Source organism: Micromesistius poutassou (genome assembly GCF_964030765.1).
Source record: "Micromesistius poutassou genome assembly, chromosome: 10".
Classification (NCBI taxonomy): domain Eukaryota; kingdom Metazoa; phylum Chordata; class Actinopteri; order Gadiformes; family Gadidae; genus Micromesistius; species Micromesistius poutassou.
Genome location: NC_140280.1, coordinates 3,890,878 through 3,910,449, shown reverse-complemented (window position 1 = coordinate 3,910,449; position 19,572 = coordinate 3,890,878). Strand labels below are relative to the sequence as shown.

General features: G+C 48.9%; 2 protein-coding genes across 3 annotated transcripts; both read left to right on the top strand.

Annotated features, from left to right (window-relative positions):
* Window positions 1-1,290: 1,290 nt before the first annotated feature.
* On the top strand, window positions 1,291-12,021 carry gab3 (GRB2 associated binding protein 3). Of its 2 annotated transcripts, none has more exons than XM_084473856.1 (10): window positions 1,291-1,646; window positions 3,688-3,991; window positions 6,192-6,366; window positions 6,788-7,218; window positions 7,316-7,365; window positions 7,989-8,220; window positions 9,378-9,465; window positions 9,796-9,877; window positions 10,219-10,332; window positions 11,505-12,021. In XM_084473856.1, the coding sequence occupies exons 1-10, from the start codon at window positions 1,575-1,577 to the stop codon at window positions 11,616-11,618; spliced, it is 1,662 nt and encodes a 553-aa protein (XP_084329982.1). In that variant the 5' UTR covers window positions 1,291-1,574; the 3' UTR covers window positions 11,619-12,021. The 2 variants fall into 2 exon arrangements, with proteins under 2 accessions (XP_084329982.1, XP_084329981.1); XM_084473855.1 differs by having other exon boundaries at window positions 11,502-12,021.
* A 461-nt stretch (window positions 12,022-12,482) lies between these two features.
* Window positions 12,483-17,707, top strand: LOC311354174 (APC membrane recruitment protein 1-like). The gene is made up of 2 exons (XM_084473974.1): window positions 12,483-12,577; window positions 13,381-17,707. Exon 2 carries the CDS (start codon window positions 13,501-13,503, stop codon window positions 16,354-16,356), a length of 2,856 nt encoding a protein of 951 aa, XP_084330100.1. The 5' UTR covers window positions 12,483-12,577; window positions 13,381-13,500; the 3' UTR covers window positions 16,357-17,707.
* The last annotated feature ends 1,865 nt before the right edge of the window (window positions 17,708-19,572 follow it).

Genomic DNA, 19,572 nt, shown 5'->3' with positions numbered 1-19,572 from the left:
ACATTGTTTTATAACTTTTTATATAACTTTATATCCCGTGGGACGTTTAAACTGAAAAAAACGTAAACGTTTATTTTGAAGTTACAAGCCTATGATCTGTGGCACCGCTCTTTCCCAGGCTCTCTGACGTCACCGCTCCTCTTCTTCGTCTCCTGTCCGGCGTTGCCATATTGGGCCAGTCTGCAACAGGCCCAATCTGGCTGCAGCCCGCAGCGGGTAATCTAGCCCAATCTGGCAACACTGCTCCTATATAGTGTACTACAGTTACTTTAGACGCAGCGGACTCACTGCTGTCCCCTGTCGGTGAAGCCCCTGCGCATCTGAAACGCTGTAACACTTTCCTCTTGTGGTCGTCAGTGGGTATGACAGTTAAAACATGCAGATCTCGAGTTTACAATATTTATTATATTTATTTATTAAGAGTCACTTCTTTTATCCGGTGTACATAGTGTAAATATACATATTTTCCATACATGTATTTCTTGTAACTTGTAACTTGTTTTGTATCTCAAATGTAGGCCTACTCAAATTTAAAATACAACTTTTATTATATATTGTCTTTGTATTTGATCTATTTTTTAAAGATGTACATCTCCTTTTTGAGTCAGAGGGTAGGGCATATTTTTGGACGGTTTGTAATGGCTAATCACGCTCACATCTGGTGGTAAATTTGGCTTCTTTTCAATCCTACAACTGTTCTGTCTGCTGTCATCCAAATGTCCCATCTGGGAAACTCCCAGCACATTGCAGTGTCTTACCAGTTTGAGATGGCAGGTGTAATGTTTCCAATCAAACATTTTAATCTTCTCAGTATCATCGCTCCAAACAGCTCAGTCACAGTGCTGTGAACACTATTAATGTAAACATAGACACAGGGCAAACACTTCACACTTCACCATGTTGCCTAACTCGCAACTCTACCATTGAAACCACAAGGGTCGAAATAGTCAATAGAAAACGAAAAAGAATCGGCCACACAATCACAAGTCTCCCCCCCCCACACTCCTTTCGTTCTCTCCCCCTCGCCCAGCCTTATCTCTCTCTCTTTACCTCTCTACCTTTCTACCTCTCTCTACCTTTCTACCTCTCTCTCTCTATACCTCCCTCCCTCTCCCTCTCCCCCTCTCTCTCCTCCTCCCCCCCCCTCTCCCCCCCTCTCTCTCTCTCTCTCTATCTCTCGTCATATCACCAACCCATGCCTTGACTTCCTCTTCTGGGGTTGCTGAGCACAATACGGGAGCACAGGATGTGCTGATCTGGCCCACTCCTCCAACAGCAGCAGCAGCAGCAGCAGCAACAGTAGTAACAGCAGCACTGATAGTGGTAGTGGAAGCATTGGAAGTAGTGAGAGCAGCAGCAGTAGTAGTAGTAGTAGTAGTGATAGCAGTAGTAGTAATAGTAGTAGGGGTAGTAGTTGTACTAGTAGTAGTAGTAGTGGTAGTATTAGTAGTAGTAGTGGTGTTAGTCGTAGTGGTAGTATTAGTAGTAGTAGTGGTGTTAGTAGTAGTGTTAGTAGTGGTGGTGGTGGTGGTGGAAGTGGCAGAGGAGTCGCTGCTGGTCTCGGAGCGGACAGGATGAGCGCCGGAGACGTGGTCTGCACCGGCTGGCTGATCAAATCGCCCCCCGAGAAGAAACTCAAGAGATTTGTGAGTAGGGGGTCCGGGAGGGCGGCGGGCCGGTGGGCTTCCTGTCAGAACTCTCTTTAGCCCGGGAGCACCGACACAATGTTGGGGTCTCAAGGCAAAGAGAATGTGTGTGCTTGTGTGTGTGTGTGTGTGTGTGTGTGTGTGTGTGTGTGTGTGTGTGTGTGTGTGTGTGTGTGTTTTTCTGTGTGTGTGTGTGTGTGTGTGTGTGTGTGTGTGTGTGTGTGTGTGTTTTTCTGAACCCAGTAGCTGTTATGGTACGATGGTGTGCTGCTAACCAGCGTTCTTGTCTCAGTGGGGATGTGTTTACGTACGTGCGCATGTCGCTCCACGCTGCAGCCTCAGACACTACATGCTACAGGCCATCAAGACACATTCAACCCTGTATTTATGGATATGGCAGGTCTGTTATAGAAATAGAGATATAGTTTGCGTGTCCCTGCAGTTCATCTAATCAAACAAAGTAATTGGATCGTGTCAGATATGGTGAATGGACAGGTCTGAGAGGTCCCTCTCCCTCTCTCCCTCTCTCTGTGTAAATAAGTTGCTTTAAATGGTAAACTGTTGAGGGAGTCAGCGCTGACCATAAATAGTCGACGCTGCGTGATGCCTGCTCCTACTTCCTCTTTGGAGCTTGTTATTCACAGAGAGGTTGTGTTGGGGCACGACAGGGCAATACGGCTACGGTACGGTGAGAAAGGGGTTGCAGACATGCACAGAGCAAAAGCCAGACAGGGTAGACACCTCTGGGGAACATGTTATGATGGGATTGCGACACCAGCCCATGAACTCCACCTGTAAGTGACACGGTTGCATGGAGAAGTCTGCATATGCAAACAAACACATGCAAATACATCTACTGCATTTGGTATTTGTTTAGAGGTTATCCGCAGGATAAAAAAAACAATGACCAAATTAGCAAAAAGCAACTCATGTTGCATGTCAACATCCAAGAATGCTCATCTGTCCTTCCTGTTTTAACAGTTCTTCTTAGAAATGTAAATGAGTGAAGCAACAGAGTTGGGAGACTTGCTTCAAGAGAGTGTGTGTGTGTGTGTGTGTGTGAGTCTGTGGTGCTATGTGGTGCCGTGTGTGTGTGTGTGTGTGTGTGTGTGTGTGTCTGTGGTGCTATGTGATGCCGTGTGTGTGTGTGTGTGTGTGTGTGTGTGTGTGTGTGTGTGTGTGTGTGTCTGTGGTGCTATGTGGTGCCGTGTGTGGGTGGTGCCGTGTGTGTGTGTGTGTGTGTGTGTGTGTGTGTCACTCTGTTTTTGTTTTGTCGACTCCAGCAGATTGTTGGGGCGGTCACACCAAACAGTGGTTACTGAGTACGAGAGACAACTTCCTATTCTCTGTTCTTCGGGGAAACTTCATGAGATGTTTCCGCTAAGCAGACCAACCGAGAGAGAGAGAGACAGACAGACAGACAGACAGACAGACAGACAGACAGACGGACAGACAGACTCTCTGGGGGGATTTGAGACTGGGACGATGATGAAGGGCGATACAGATGACATTGACAATTGAATGTGAAGCGGTCATGAGGAGGCGCTGGTGTCTGTCCGTCTGCCTGTGATTTTCCATGACTAAGCGGGGTGTGAGTAAAGATGAGCTACCAATCCCTTAGGGAGGCGGCCGCCACAGACGTGTGGAGGACATGTAAACACATGTTGTGAAACCAGCACCTCCGCGGTCAACTGATAATCTCCTCAGTCACCTCATTCTGCACCTCCTCCTCCATCTCCTCATTCACCTCCACCATCTCCTCCTGCTCCACCACCTCCCATCCCCCTCCTCCTCATCACCACCTCCTCTTCCTATGGTCCATGCAGACACATCTACTGCATTTTATATTTGTTTGGATGTTAACCGCAAGATAAAAAAACATTGACCAAATGAGCAAAGAGCAACTCATGTTGCAAGTCACCTGTCCTTCCTGTTTTAACAGTTAGTACTGTCAGTACAGTACAGTAGCCCTGCCCCCCAGACCGTTGTTGTTGTTGTTGTTGTTGTTGTTGTCGTCCTCACCGGTCCCCCTGCCCCCCAGACCTGGAGGAAGCGCTGGTTCGTGCTGCGGCGCGGCCGTATGAGCGGGAACCCCGACGTGCTGGAGTACTACCAGAGCAAGACGTCCCGGAAGCCCATCCGCACCATCGACCTGCGGGAGTGCGAGGTGCACACGCAGACCGGCGGGCTGCTGCTCAAGAGGTCCCTGCACCAGAAGTTCCCCTTCATCGTCAAGACGTCCACGCGCGTCTTCTACCTGGTGGCCAAGACGGAGCAGGAGATGAACGTCTGGACCGACCGCATCGGGCAGATCTGCCAGTGTGGAGCGCTGAAGGACGCAGCAGGTAGGAGGGGGAGGGAGGGAGGACCCACCGGGGGGGAGACTGTTAGATACCGGGGGGGAATCCTGTTAGATCCACCTGGGTGGGATCCTGTGGGACCCACCTGGGGGGGGAGACGGTGAGATCCAGAGAGTGTAGAGGTATCAGAATACAGTAGAGTACAGTAATAGAGTACAGATATCAGAATACAGTAGAGTACAGTAATAGAGAAAAGGTATCATAATACAGTAGAGTACAGTAATAGAGTACAGATATCAGAATACAGTAATATTAAAGAGAAGATAGCAGGATAGAGTAGAAGGGACAGGAGTACTAGAGAAGCGTAGAGAGTAGAGTAGAGAAATTAGAGTAGAACAGACTACAGTGCAGTAGAGTATAGTATAATAAAATAAGGAGAGTAAAGTCTATTAGACTAACAGAAGGGTATGTCAGACAGTAGTGGTATCGACGTATCAGAGTAGAGTACAGTGGAATCTAATTATATAGCTACAGTAGAGTAGAGAAGTCAGTAAAACATGACAGGAGCATCAACTAGTAACACCTCATTTCAAAATGCAACCAAAAGATGAGAGTGACACAGACATCAGCCCAGAACAGACTCAATGAATGAAATGAGTTCCATCATTTTGATCTGGATAAAGCTTTTTCACATGGTTGGCTCTGGCTCCTAGTCACTCTTCGTTTGAGTGTTGATTTAGAAAGTGACTTCTACAGTTGAGCTGCATTGTGGGGTATCTGTGTCGAGATAAGAGCCGTCCGTTTGTCCTCTGCACGGAACAGATAAAAACGCTGTGCTTTCCACGGAATCAAATCTACTTTACAACCAAAAGACGCGCTTAAACCGCTAAACCAGCACGCGGGAATAACATCATTTACATTTACATTAACTCTCAGGGCATTTAACAGAAGCTTTTAACCAAAGCAACTTACAATAAGTACATTTGTCAGAAGCAAAAGAAACCACAATATATCACTGTTGGTACAGTAAGGATGTTCATAGAACCAAGTACCAAGCACTAACAATTGCTAGGTTAACCCATGCTACACAATGCTAAGTGCCAATGCTATTTTTAAGTACAATATAACATACAATAAGTATGCACATTAAGTGCCAGGACGTACAACATACAGTAAGTGCGTAAGAGGGGTGAGTGGGGGGGGGGGGGGGGGGGGGGGTAGGGGGTAAGGGGGGAGGAGGTAGGAGGGGGTAAGGGGGGAGGCTATCCAGAAACTAGGTGAACTCTGAACAAGTGAGTCTTGAGACTTTTGCGGAAGCTGGTGGGCGACTCTCAGTCGGGATCAGGGAATGCGTCATTTATTAAACGGTTTACATGAATCACAATCAGAAGCCCTTCCAGACAGAGCCAGGGAGGGAGGGAGAGAAGACAGGGGAGGGAGGGAGGAACGGGGGAGGAAGGGAGGAGCGGCGAGAGAGAGAGGAGCCGGGGGAGAGAGCATCAGGGAGGGAGAGAGGAGTGGGTACAGGTCGGTCTGTTGTAGCGGCCGCGTCGCAGCGAGCCGTTGTAGTGTCGCGCGGTGCATGTGAGCGCTCGGACACACAGGAAGGCTGTGGTTTGTGCAACATGTGGATTCTGCAGCGGCAGCAGATAAGTCGCCGGGTTCTGAGAAAGTAGCTCCAAAAGTAGAACAGGGAGGCCGGGCTTACGCAGACAGCAGTTCCACGTGACGTCATGATTCATGAGAATTAAGTGCTGAATAGCAGTGTCATATGAGTGTAACTCATTTAGAAGTGTTATATGACATGGTCTCTTTCTTTATATCCGTCTCTATTCATCTCTCTACCTCTGTCTCTCTTTCTCTATGTCAATATCTCTTCTATCTCACCTTATCTCTCTTTAAAGGCTGAGGTGGAGTCAGTTTTAACTCCAGCGTTTGCATGAAACAAAGTCGCCAGAAGTCACAAATTAATTATCTGGTGGATCTATATAACGTGGAGACGATGACTCGTAACTGATGTCGTAAATGAGCTGGAAATCGCAGCAATAAGTACGAATTCACCGTCCATCTGACGTAGCTCCACATGTGGAGAGCGCTGGGTTAACCAACGGCTAAGACCTCTGGGCACTAAACGGTGATGAAGAGACTCACAGTGTACCTTAACCACCTCTCTCTCTCCCCCTCGCTCTCTCTCCTTTCCATCTCTCTCCCCCCCCCCCCTTCTCTCCCTCTCTCTCTCTCTCAGAGAGCTCAGACGAAGGCTTCCCCCACACCCCCACGCTCCCCTCCGACCCCTTGGCCCCCCAGGGGCCCCACGGCCCCCAGGACCCCCTGTCTCACCTCCAGGACCCGGGCCAGCCTCTGGACTACCTCCTCCTGTCCCAGTGTGAGACGGGCCGGTCCAGCGTCTGCATCAGCAGGTACCTGTCTGTCCGCAACCTCCACACACAGGGCCACGCAACCGCCACCAGGGCCCGCAGGAGCAGGGGGACACCTGGGGGCCACCACTGGGTCGTTGGACTGGGAGGGAACCAGTCCACGGTAGACTGAGGGCGTTGGACTGGGAGGGAACCAGTCCTCCCCTGGAGTCTAGACTCTGTTTACTGTTTAGTCACTATTGAGTCATTCAGCGGACGCCTTCATCCAAAGCGACTTCTGAATGTACTTTTAGATACATTCAGAGAGAGAGAGAGAGAGAGAGAGAGAGAGAGAGAGAGAGAGAGAGAGAGAGAGAGAGAGAGAGAGAGAGAGAGAGAGAGAGAGAGAGAGAGAGAGAGAGAGAGAGAGAGAGAGAGTAACCCAGAACCCAGAACCTCACCAGCAGCCTCTGTTCCCTGACAGGTGTGAGAGCTTCTCCACGTCTGACAGCTCTCTGGAGCTGCGGAGGTCTTCGGACCCTGAGGACAACCTCTCCTACAGCTTCTCCACGCCGCCCTCCAACCTCCCGCTGCACGGCCACGCCTTCAGACCCCCGCTCAGCGCCCCCTGCACCATGACCCTCGACCCCGCCAGCCTCCTCCTCTCCTCCTGCTCCTCCGTCCTCCTGCAGCGAGACTCCTCCCCCAGCGTCTTCCCGTTTGACGGGCCCTTCCCCCTTCCCTCCTCCTCCTCGCTGTGCACCAATCAGCATCCGGCCCCGCGCCTGCCCCCCAAGCCCTGCCACCAATCACACGCCAGCGGTCCGTGGCCAGCCAATGAGCTACCGCTCTTCGATCGCTCTCAACCAATCCCGAGGAGGATCTCGTTCTCGGGGATGGACCACGCGTCGACAGGTGGGTCCCCCCGGGAAGGGACGTTTGGGGGCGGGGCTGCGGTGGAGGTCCTGTCCCCGACACTCTGCTGAACGCTGCTCTCTGTCTTCTGTTGCAGGACACGCAGACTCCTGTTCGCTGAGGAACAAGAGACTCAGTCTCAACCTGGTGAGAGGCGGCCATTTGAATGTTAGGCAATATTGTTAAGCTCTTTGAGTGGCCCCTGGTTAGAAAAGCGCGGTATAAATGCAGTCCTTTTACCGTTTACTTCCTGCTGTGACGGCCAGATTGAAGACCCTTCTCACCTTCTGTAACGTGTTCCTCACCCTCTCACCTTCCGTAACGTGTTCCTCACCCTCTCACCTGCTGTAACGTGTTCCTCACCCTCTCACCTTCTGTAACGTGTTCCTCACCCTCTCACCTTCTGTAACGTGTTCCTCACCCGCTCACCTTCTGTAACGTGTTCCTCACCCTCTCACCTTCTGTAACGTGTTCCTCACCCGCTCACCTTCTGTAACGTGTTCCTCACCCTCTCACCTTCTGTAACGTGTTCCTCACCCTCTCACCTTCTGTAACGTGTTCCTCACCCGCTCACCTTCTGTAACGTGTTCCTCACCCTCTCACCTTCTGTAACGTGTTCCTCACCCGCTCACCTTCTGTAACGTGTTCCTCACCCTCTCACCTTCTGTAACGTGTTCCTCACCCGCTCACCTTCTGTAACGTGTTCCTCACCCGCTCACCTTCTGTAACGTGTTCCTCACCCTCTCACCTTCTGTAACGTGTTCCTCTAGCCTCTGCAGCTCTCCAGCCCGGCCCCCTGCTGTGAAGTGGAGGCCTACGTGCCCATGTCGGCCTCCCTGACCCGCTGCTCCCTGGACACCTCTGACGGCTACCTCCCCATGAGGCCCCTGGGGGGGCCCGGCGCTGGTCTGGAGGCCCCCAGGGGCCACAGCCCCCTGTGGGGACCGCAGGACGACCTCCTGCCCCCGCCCATCAACCGGCACCTCAAACCGCGGCAGAGAGGTGAGGCAGACGAGGTGGACGGGCACAGCGCCGCCGCCGCTCTGGAACACTTTAAAGTAGAGTAGAGTAGAGCTGAGAGTACAGGTATCAGAGTAGAGTAGAGAGTACAGATATCAGAGTAGAGTAGAGCCTAGAGTACAGGTATCAGAGTAGACTACAGATATCTGAGTGCAGTAAGGGGTAGAGTACAGATATCTGAGTAGAGTAGAGATTATGGCGCATTTCCACCGCAGGGCACGCTTCGGACCCAGCACACCCAGCTCAGTAGTGAAGGTGTGGTATAGCTCAGCTCAGTTACGTGTCCCGTTTCCACCGCCGCCAGTACCCTTATGGTGGGCGGGGTTTAAGCCGAACGGCGATAGCCGCGGCAGCTACGTAAGCATTGTGATCTCATAGCAGCCCGACACCGTGTAGACCGCTAATAAATCCATGAAAAAGAAGAAAGCGCACAATGAACAAAGAGCAACAATGTAGGATGTCCAAGAAGGATGGCAAACTTTTGTGCAACATTTTCTTCAATAAACAAAGCTTTCGGAGTTGTCCAGAAATACCTTGCGGGTACTGTGTTTGTTTGTTATTATCCCCCTGTCGCGGAAGAGACGATTCTGTCGACCAATCAACAGACGGCGTGTGTAGCTCAAACTTGCCGAGACCCTTTCAGGCGTCTCAGTACCCCAAAGGAGTAGTACTGCGAGACGAGAACGGCTCAATACGGCTCAGTCCGGGTCACGCCCACTTTTGGCGGTGGAAACGCGACCCGTGCCGCACCTTTGCAGACTGAAACGACCCGCACCCTGTGGTGGAAATGTGCCATTATAGTGTAGAGTACCGGTACCAGAGTAGAGAGTAGAGTACAGAGTAGAGAGTAGAGTACAGATATAATAGGCTTATAGAGTTATAAGACATATCCGAAATCAGCTGTCCAGAAATAAATCCATCCCAAGCCCATTTTCCTAATCATATTTTGGAATAAATATTTTTTTCCTGAAATTGTCTGTAGATCTGCTACCTTGTTGAGTTTATTTTGGTGGTTAAATCCAATAAATAACAGGTGCAATACCATTCCTCTTATGAGCCTAAAGGTTAAAGCGTTGTTATCTCATTGTCAGTTTCAAACCCTTTGCTCCAAACCTAACAATGATGTCATACCTCTGCAGCACGACCCCCGCCCCTTGACCTCCGGGGTCTCTCCACCATCAAAGAGTTCCCCACAAGACCCCTCGCAGGCCTGCCGATGACATCAGGGTGAGACGCCATCACACACACACACACACACACACACACACACATACAGACAGTAAACTAGTCAACAGATGTTCTTCTCCATCTTTTGGACAATCCACCACATTTGATGGAAGGAAGCAAAAGCAAATCTCAAGATGAAACGTGAAATTAGGTCCAAGATGTTTGTGTGACTTGGCTCAGAGAAAAACTAAACTTGATTCTAATTTCATGTTTTAAATAATCCGGCTTTCTAGGTATCGTTTTCATTCTATCGTGGGCGATGTACTGCATCTTTAAAGTATTACAGACGTTGATGTGAGGTGTATTTGTCCTGTGATGCTGTGAACACAGAGATATGGTGGACAGTTTTCTGAATGGACCAACGTATGAGAACGAAGATGACCTGGACACAGACGGCTGCTACACTCCAATGGTAATGAAACCTTCTTTGTGTAAATATTAGTATTCATAATTAACCTTTGTGTTTTCAAATGTTCATAACCCGAAACCCGAATGTCCACAGTCTACCTGTAGGCCTCCTAGAACAAGAGGCCCCTAACCCCTACCTGCTCCTTAATGACCCGTCTCTGTACTGTCTAACCTCTACCTGCTCCTTAATGACCTGTATCAGGATTATCCACTATAAATTGTTTCGGGCAAAAGCAATAAATGACATAGTAGCAGCGTTTTAATATTCAGTTCCACTAATATTAGCATTGCTCCAGTTCTTTTGGTTGATGGATGAGGTGTTTGATGGGTAATCATATCCTACAGGAATATAACTTCTTGCATCATTCCGACGGAGCGAGCGGGTCGTGGCCCAGGAGATCCAACCTGGACTACCTCTCCCTGGACTTTAACTCAGCCTCCCCTTCCCCCGTACAGAAGGTGAGTTCTCCCATTCTCTCGTTCTCTCCGTTTCTCGTTCTCTCAACTTCTGTCAGAGCCTAATTCACCGTTACTCACAACAACAATAAGTCGTCACCCGGAACGGAATTCTCTGTAATCAGTGAAACACACCTCCGATAGGAATCAGCTCATAAACAACTCAACACCGCCCGGGTTAGTCTCTGAGTCATACACTGACAGAGTGGCTGTACATACTGTAGGACTGAGTAGAGTGAGTTTGTAAGGTACATCCCAATGTTTACTCCACTACTGACCCTATACTGACACTGGGCGGTTGGAAAGATAGACGTATATAAAGCCAATGACTTGTTATGACTTATACCTGATTATTATCATACATTGTAATGCAAGCCCTTGCATGGAAGCAAAGTCAACACAATAGGCAACTAAATGTAAAATGTGTTGAAATAAAACAACGAATGGGCTGCCTTGAAAGCCCTGGCCAATTACAAACCTAATCCTACCGTCAACTTCATCTGCTTAATTACAAAATGTAAAACGCATTTAATGCCTGTTAAGAGAGTTAAGTGTAATTAAGTTTATGTAACACTGACACCGAGCGTTCAAACTCGGTACTGCAGTCGCAATATTGGAGAGAGTTATTTCAAGTATTATCTAGTACGATCTCAGTAGATCCAGGTCGTTTGTGGCTCCAGAACGCTATGTGTGTGTGTCCCGTCATGTTCATATCTCACAATGGGCAGTGGGCGGAGTCACCTCGGATAATAGTCCATTCCCGTCCATAATCAATTCCTGTCCAGATATCCAAAACCAAAATTAACGTTTTGGTTAGACGAATGGACATTTCCAAGAACAGAGCGCCTGTAGCAATGATGGAGCAATCATGGTAATTTTATGATTCAGCAAAGTAAATGTGTTAGGCTACTCATAGCTCCTTGAAAATCAAACTTTATATCTGAGATATTTAATTTCTTAGTTTCTTTATTTAATCTTCATGCTGGTTGCTTTTAGGGTTTTCACAATGAAACGGTGGTTAATGATTGTACTTAATGGGATTCTGTATTACTTGATTATTGTATTTGGTATATCTCATTGCTCCTAACTTAACTTAATAATTTATCAGATAAATTCGACTTGGCATTAAAAGTCTTTCAGAGTCGTGTGTAACGTAAGGGTTTGTCCACCAGAAGGCGCTGATGGTCGACGAGCACAAGGTGGACTACGTCCAGGTGGACGAGAAGAAAACCCAGGCCCTGCAGAGCACCAGGCTCGAGTGGACCGACGTCCGCCAGTCGAAGCCCTGAGGGCGGGGAGGAGGAGCCGCGCCCCGGCCTGGGGGAGAGAGGACCAGATGCACTTTGCTCCAGCGGATGAAGGAAGATACTCGTCGTACTCGAAGTTTCGACTACTTTAATCGAAACTTTTCAGTCAAATGCATTTCAACAGATGAAATAAGCCACTGTTCTGAGTTCTTGCATACAATGGCAGTATGGATATGCAAGAATACTTTTCATATTTATGTAAATATTGATTAATAATGAGCTGTTACCGTGTTTACAGTGTTGTTGTTTTTTAAACCGACTTTACCACAATCCTTGCCTGTTATAATGTATTCTGTAATGTCAGACGTTTTCTTTTTGTTCGATTTTGTGTATATTTTTGATATTCTCAGGTACATGAGATCATGAGCTCATGGATTAAATTGGGTTCTTATTTAACTAACTTTGTTATATTTCTTCTTCTATTTCTGTTATGTTTATTTCACAACAACATAAAACATCTGATAAAACTATTGCTCAAAACGCACAACATGACATAATGTGGACATTATGTTGTGTATTTAATACTATTATTGAATGACAATATTACTTCACTAGTAAAGAAACGAATGAATGAAATGCAATGTTTGCAATGAAACTTCCAATGTTGCTTATTCTAGGATGATGGGCGGGATATTCATTACTAATATTTCAGTCAGTTTAGTAGCAAACATTTTCAAAGATCATATTTCAAACACCCGTCCTCTTCACTGTACCAAATTGAAATAGGGTTTTCCGTTTCATTGTTTAGAAAGTACTGAATAAAAAAGAAAAAGAAACGCTAGGTTGTGAATGGGGGCGGGGACTAGTGACGTGACGTCATCACCGAGCGCCGGGAATCTTTTTTCCAATGGGGAGAAAAAAGAAAGAAAAGAAGGAAAGATGTTGGGACGTAATGATGGACCTACCCGGTGAGGTGTAACCTCCACACACCGTTATATCCAGTAAGTGGCCCCCGTTCACCTTGTAGTGCCGGGGCGTTTAAGACCCCGCGGGAATCAGACCCCAGGCGAGCTCAGAGAGCCCCAGGGAGGGTTAGCACGGTTAGCCTTTAGCCCCAAAACAAACCGAGCCAGTGTGGGACTGCAGGGGAAGTTGGGGATGATTTGCAGCTGATCGCAGTTACAAAGGGGCTACCGGCTAGGGGTCTCCGGTCCAGACCGGGAAGTCTGGATGAATACCGGATGGATTAGTTGGAAGATAGACCTGTACATCCCAGACACAAGTTATAAAGGGTCTAATACATATACCTGACATTGGCTACCAAGGATATACTACATCCGTGACACTAGTTGCATAGGATCTGATTCATCCCTGACATTGGTTAGAAAGGATTTTCCTGAAATAGGTTACAGTGACGCCGGTGACGGGAATATTGACCTATAACAAAATCATTAACATCACCTATTTAAATTCTCTGTTGATTCATTCTCCAATGTAGCCTGAATGAAATGCAATGTTTGCAATGAAACTTCCAATGTTGCTTATTCTAGGATGATAGGTGCAATTATCATTACTAATATTTCTAGTCAGTTTAGTAGCAAACATCTTCAAGATCATATTTGAAACACCCGTCCTATTCACTGTACCAAATTGAAATAAGGTTTTCCGTTTCATTGTTTCGAAAGTACTGAATGTCGAGGGTGATTCCGAATGCGTATCCTTTTGAAATAAGAATAAACGATGAGCCTCTCATGTTGTGGGTCGTATTTGAGACTCGATCTGATTTTGTTCTTCTGAATCTCAGGCCTCTCATTCGATGGACCTGACGGAGTGCTGGACTCCAGCTGCGCTCGGAGTGTATTCCCATTGGTCGACCACCATGGGCTTCTGAGCGATCGACCGCGTTGCTCCGGAGGAGACCGCCATGGCGTCCCGCGAGGTAGAAGAGCAGGACGGCGAGACGAAGCATCTGGCTCTGGCCTGCGAGCAACTGTCCGTCTGCAGCCTCCATGACCCCCTGGAAGACCTCCATCCAGACCCAAACACCCCCATCACCGCCGCCCCCACCCCCACCAAGCCCCAGACGCCCGGCAAACTCCGGAGGACCGCCCTGAGGTTCTTTGGCGTGCGTAAAAGTATTTGCCTTTTGCCCGCCATATTTGGCGGGAGGAGCAAGAATCAAACGAAGAAGAGAGTCGGTAAGAGCAAAACCCACGATGGACTCAGCAAGGCGGGCTGCGGGGACAGTCCCGGGAGCGAGGGCGCCTCCGGAGGAAGCTTTGGGACTCTCGGTCGGAGAGATGGCGCCCAGAGGGCTACGAACAGCGACTACTACCCCGCAGCAGAGCAGAAGTCTCAGTCATTCCCTCGGCAGAAGAAGGGACTGAGGGGTCTGTTCCACAGCATCAGGCTGCACAGAGCGCAAAGGAACGTGGAGGTGGAGAGCAACGAGATGACGACGCTGCCCTCGTCTGTTGCTCTGAGAGAGGTGCCTGCTGCTGCTGCTGTTGTTGCCGTCGTCGTGCGGGAGGACGCCAACCGAAACGAGTGCCTGGGGAGCTTGTCTTCACCCGAGATGCCTGACGGTGCGACGCTGAGCGACGTCACCATCACACCTGAATGTAACGACAGAGATACGAGGGCCTTTGCGGAGCAAGGACCCCAGGACTCTCTGTCCTTCAGAGATCAGATCCCCGACGACCACGAGGACGAGAACATGTCAACGACGGAGTTGTCCGGCGAATACCCCGACGGTGCCATCGCGCACAGCGAGTCGTGTCCGCAGCTGGAGTTGACCCCCGAGGCCGAGCCCGCCAGGCCCCCCGGCTCCTCGGACCAGCTCAACCTGATCTTCGAGGACGTGGCGTCGCTGAAGAGCTTCGACTCGCTCACGGGCTGCGGCGACATCATCGCGGACCAGGATGACGACAGCCTGGCGGAGAGCACCGTCTCGGGGGAACGCAGCCGCAACGCCGGCAAGCGGTCGTCCTGCTGCCTCACGTACCAGGGCGGCGGCGAGGAGATGGCCTCGCCTGAAGACCTGGAGGCCGATGGCCTCCGCGACCTCTGGGGGGAGACGCCGGAGGAGGACATGTTCTGCTCCAGCAACACGGAGCCCACGTCGGACCTGACGAGCTCCCAGTGCTGCGGTCAGCAATCCAGCGCCACCGACGCCCCCACCCTGACCCCGGACGAGCTGACGCCCCAGAGCGAGCATCAGGGCTCGGTTCCCAACAGCGACGAAGGATACTACGACTCCACCACCCCGGGACCGGAGGATCCCCAGGAGAAGCTGGACAGGATGGAACAGACGGACAGAATACCCAGAGACAGCTACAGCGGGGACGCCCTCTACGAGCTGTTTGTCCCGGAGGAGAGTCTCATCAGTCCACACTATGAGAACGGCTCGGGGCTGGTCAGCTCCGAGTCCTGTGGGTACGGGCTGGGATCAGAGGGGATGGCCGACTCGGCCTTCCTTCCCGAAATGAATCCGTTGGAAATGGGGTCCAACCTCTATGAGGATCAGGACTTTCCGAGTGTGTACGACGCGGTCATGTGCAACGAATCCAAAGAGTTTGCACCTTTTTCGAAAAGTTTCTCTGGTTCCCGCCCACAAGAAAATGCAAACTTGAATCTTAAAACCCAGGAGTTTTTCAACAACAACAACCGAATCAACTTGGATCCATCCCATGAAAACGGAAACATACTGGAGCCCAGCGAGAGGAGGCTTCAATCCATCAAAGCAGACTCGTTCGGCAGCGTGGAGGACCCCGACTTTACGAGGTTCTCCCCCACATTCAGTGAGACAAAAGAATCCCCTGATGAAAACAAACCCATCCCTTCTTTGTACAGCAACCCCTGTTCCCCGGCACACAACCACGCAGACGAAGGGAAAACGGTCTGCTTCTCCCAGGCCCTGGTGGACTACACCAAACACTCCCAGTTCCTGAGGGACAACATGGAGGGCCTGGACTCCAGCTCCTCCCTGTCCCCCAACATGGAGGCGCTGCCCACCATCGTGACCTTCGACGTGATGGACATGCACAACGAGGGGGAGTACGACGACCAGCTGCAGGAGGGCCTGGAGGAGGACGGCGGCTCCGCGCCCTACCCCGACTTCCAGGACAGCTACCTCCAGAAGGAGGACCTCGCCCAGTGCGACTACCAAATGATGAACTCCATGTACGAACAGAATCAGTTCGGCAACGCGTGGGCCATCGCCAGTCTGCCGCGCCACCTGGGCCTCGCCAAGGGGGGGCCGTCCACGGCGCCGGACCGGAGGAGCCGGTCGCTGGACCGGGAGGGTCTGGAGCGGAGCACCTCGGAGTACCCCGGGAACGCGGCGGCCGGGCTCGTCCATCCACAGGCGAACAGGGGCTCCAGCCGGGGGTACCCCCCCCACGATAAGAAGAATGTACACTCTGTGTCTGCGTTCGAGGTCCCCGACGGCGGCGGCCCGTGGCCCGCTCAGCCATCGAGCCGCTCGGCCGCGACGGACGACCAGGGTGACGTCAAAGCTCTCCGCCACGCCGCGGCCCGCCCGTCTGTCAGGGACTATAAGAGTGGCTCGTCCCACCGGCTCCCCCCCGGGGGGTCCCGGGACACCAGACAGTGTGCCCCTCGCCTGCCGCCGGGCCCCCCCTACAGCACCTTTGCGTTCCCCGACATGACGGGCTCGGACCTGATGACCATGGTGTCGGCCTCGGGGGATGCTGAAGGGGATGTTTTTTATGCCCCTGCCTTTAAAGTTCAGACATTTAATCAGCTTGGTAAGAAATAGACGGCCATTGAGAGGCTGCTGTAGTGGGGGGTTTAGTAATACAGTCAGGTAACCCAGGGTACAGCCAGCCCTGCCGTCTGCAGAAACATCCCATAATAAACAGAAGATCAACGTGTGCATGCAAATAATGAGGGTGTCCTGACGTTTTTACCAACGCTGATTCTTACTGTTACTGTATTTAATCTTTGGTTTCTGAGGTGTGATCTGTGATCAACCCGGTCATGGCCTTATTCAGCTAGTGGCTATCTTGGTTCGAAACACTAGCGCAGTGGTGGAATTGAATGCGGAATTGTTCATTTGGTTCCACCCACACAGCTAAGGTTTAGATCCAAGATGGAAACCAATCTTGTCATTAGCTGGGTAAGGCCTGTTGCATCCAGGATTCACAGTTCATCCTCTTGCATTAGGTCACTACATATCTTTTTGAATGCAGATTCATTTTGAAAGGAATACACGTTTTTATATTTTCCGCCAAAGTTGTTAGTTCACTGATTACACGTGCTTAGTGCTCACTGTGTAATCACTTTACTTTAATCGCAAGTAGACCTCATTGAAATGTATCCTCACTGAAATGTCTCCATCTGTGACTCGTTAAACAAGCTGCCGTTAAAGTGTGTTTAACATAACGTAGCCCGAATATCCACATTATCACGGTAGTTTCACTTTGTCGAATAGCCTTCTTCTCTTGCACAGTTAAAGTGGGTGGGCTGGGCCTCACCGCTCTGCTTAAAGCTGAAAGTGCCAATGCTAGTTCTTGTGCTATCTTTAGCTGCACAGGGGTGCCTGTACGTCTGTTTTGGGGGGTTATCCCTTTATGTGTTGGTATTCTACGTTCTTGCTTCGTTCTTTTCTACATGCCAAATAGGATTTTTAGGTAACTACAGAGATGAACTATACTCTTCTTAATTCATCCATGATGAGACACAATGTCTGTAAGGAATATTACCAGAGATACTCTCTAGTTGTTAGTTTTAGTGAGTTCAGTATAGGCAGCATAGCAATGTTTAAAAAAGAATGGACCATTTAAAATGTGCTTTCTGAGACCGCTGACGTCTGTGGCGGACTGAGTCCGCCACTGCTGCCAAGTCCTCATCAATCTTTCTTCCATTAGAAAGATTCTTACACTTTACTTCTAGATAAACTGCGTTTGAACCTTCAATCCTGGCGAATACGTGTCTATTTGGTAGATAAAGCTTTTTGTGCCCTATTTTTCCACCACACCCTCGCCTGTTTTTCCAGGGTCTGACCCATTTCCACCAGTTAGCGACGGAGCCGTGTGACGAACGAGGATCTGAAGTGTCCATGTTTGTGCGTGTCACAAACATGTCATGTTTAGTGTGATGTTGTACATCTGTCATATGATTTGTATTTATACTTCTCAACCCTGTAATTGAACAGTGTATTTTGAACTACATTGTGTGTTAAATATATTTTTTGTTTGAAGAAGTTGGACTATTCTTTCATCCGATTTCTAATCAATTACCTGATGACCAGGGCTGGAAGTGGGTTCACATCATAACAGACGTAATGTTCCACTGTTTTTCTACATCAGCATTCATTAATAAGTTACTCAAAGATTGAATTCTTATTATCCATTAGTAATGTTGAAGATCTAGCCATACCAGGCTCTAGAGTAGTTTTAACATGTGAAGGATGTTCTCCATTATATATGAGTTACATTGAGACAATAGGACACACTGATATCCTGGATATGTCGATATCCAGCTTTGCAGGGATGTTCTCCATTATATATGAGTTCCGTTGAGCAGGGATATTCACCTTGAGAGTGGTCATCCACAACACACCGCCTTAAAGGTCTGCATCCTGTTCAGATCCTGGTGTCGGGGAGGAGCATCTTGTTCTGCACAGAAGAAGGTCTACAGGAGATTAAAGACAAGATGGTCAAGTCAAGTTTTATTTGTATAGCACAATTTACATGCGGCTGAGCCGCAACCAAAGTGCTTCACAGAAAGTGCAGATTACAGATTGAAAAAAAAAAAAAAAAACCTAAGGCAAAAAAAGCGCAAGAAAATAAAAGAAAAGGAAGGGTTAAAAGACAAAGACTCTAGGAGTTAAAATAAGAAAAAATAGAAGAGAAATTTAAAAGGTAACTAGGGGACACTATTTGCTGGCACTTGTAAAAAGGAAACGCTAATCGAAGGCCAGTGAAAAAAGGTGGGTCTTTAACTGAGATTTAAAATCATTTAGCGACTGGGCTGCCCGGATGTGTAGGGGGAGGCAGTTCCAGAGTCTGGGAGCTGCCACCGCAAAGGCTCTGTCCCCCCTGTTTTTTTGCCTGGTCCTGGGCACCTCCAACAAAAGTTGGTGGAGAATATCAGAGAGTCAACATCACCATGTTGAGTTGAATGTTAAAAGTTGCAATGGATCGGGCTGTGGCTCAGGTTCAGAAAAAGGTTTTGTAGTAAGACAAGTGCTACGGACGTGCATCATATGCAGATTTGATCATACCTGATAACATACCACAATATTACAGAGACTAATCCAGATGAGGCCAGAGGTTCTCAAGTCCATGAAACCCAGGGAGTCCACAGGAGAATGCTTATTATCCGAGGTTGGATGTTCTAAAGGCTGGTGTTCTGAATCACCATGGTGTAAAAACGTTTTAAAAAAAGCAAGATACCAATGATTAAACGGGAAGCGATAAATAAATAGATTTGATGGTTTCAAGCTACAAACCAAAGGCAGAGGAGAGACATGCAGGTGTCTGGTCTTTTTAGGGTTGAGTGAGATCATCCATAATACTATATGAATAACGATTATTACTTGCCTATAGCCTATATTTTTTTATGTTATATTCTTTCCTTTGTAGGGTTTACCTGATTCTTGCATTTAATTTAATAAACAAAATACTAAATGATAGTAATAATAGAACTGTAAATGAAGAGGATACATAAACTAAGTGTGATTCTGTTGACATTAACAGCCTGTCTAATCTAAATTCACCACATTTGATGATACAGAAAATAGAATAGACAGAAACTGTTTAGCAATTTAAAAAGCAACACATTGTAGTGCCTGCTGAAGTTACTTGATTTTCTTGTACAATCTGGCAACCCATGGCGATCTGGCAACCCGGGGCGAACTGCGACAACATCACTGAAGGAAGATGACAGCAACAAGGTGAGCAGATCCCTTCTCCACTCCACTCTCTTCTCTACATCATTTAGGATCCTTTCCCACTGAGACCTGCTTTTC

Excerpts from the sequence above, each read along its gene's own strand:
- gab3 (XM_084473855.1), top strand. The coding sequence starts at position 1,575 with ATGAGCGCCGGAGACGTGGTCTGCACCGGCTGGCTGATCAAATCGCCC. Across the intron at positions 7,366-7,988 it reads AGAGACTCAGTCTCAACCTG|CCTCTGCAGCTCTCCAGCCC; the intron begins GTGAGAGGCGGC and ends GTGTTCCTCTAG. Across the intron at positions 9,466-9,795 it reads GGCCTGCCGATGACATCAGG|AGATATGGTGGACAGTTTTC; the intron begins GTGAGACGCCAT and ends CTGTGAACACAG.
- LOC311354174 (XM_084473974.1), top strand. The coding sequence starts at position 13,501 with ATGGCGTCCCGCGAGGTAGAAGAGCAGGACGGCGAGACGAAGCATCTG.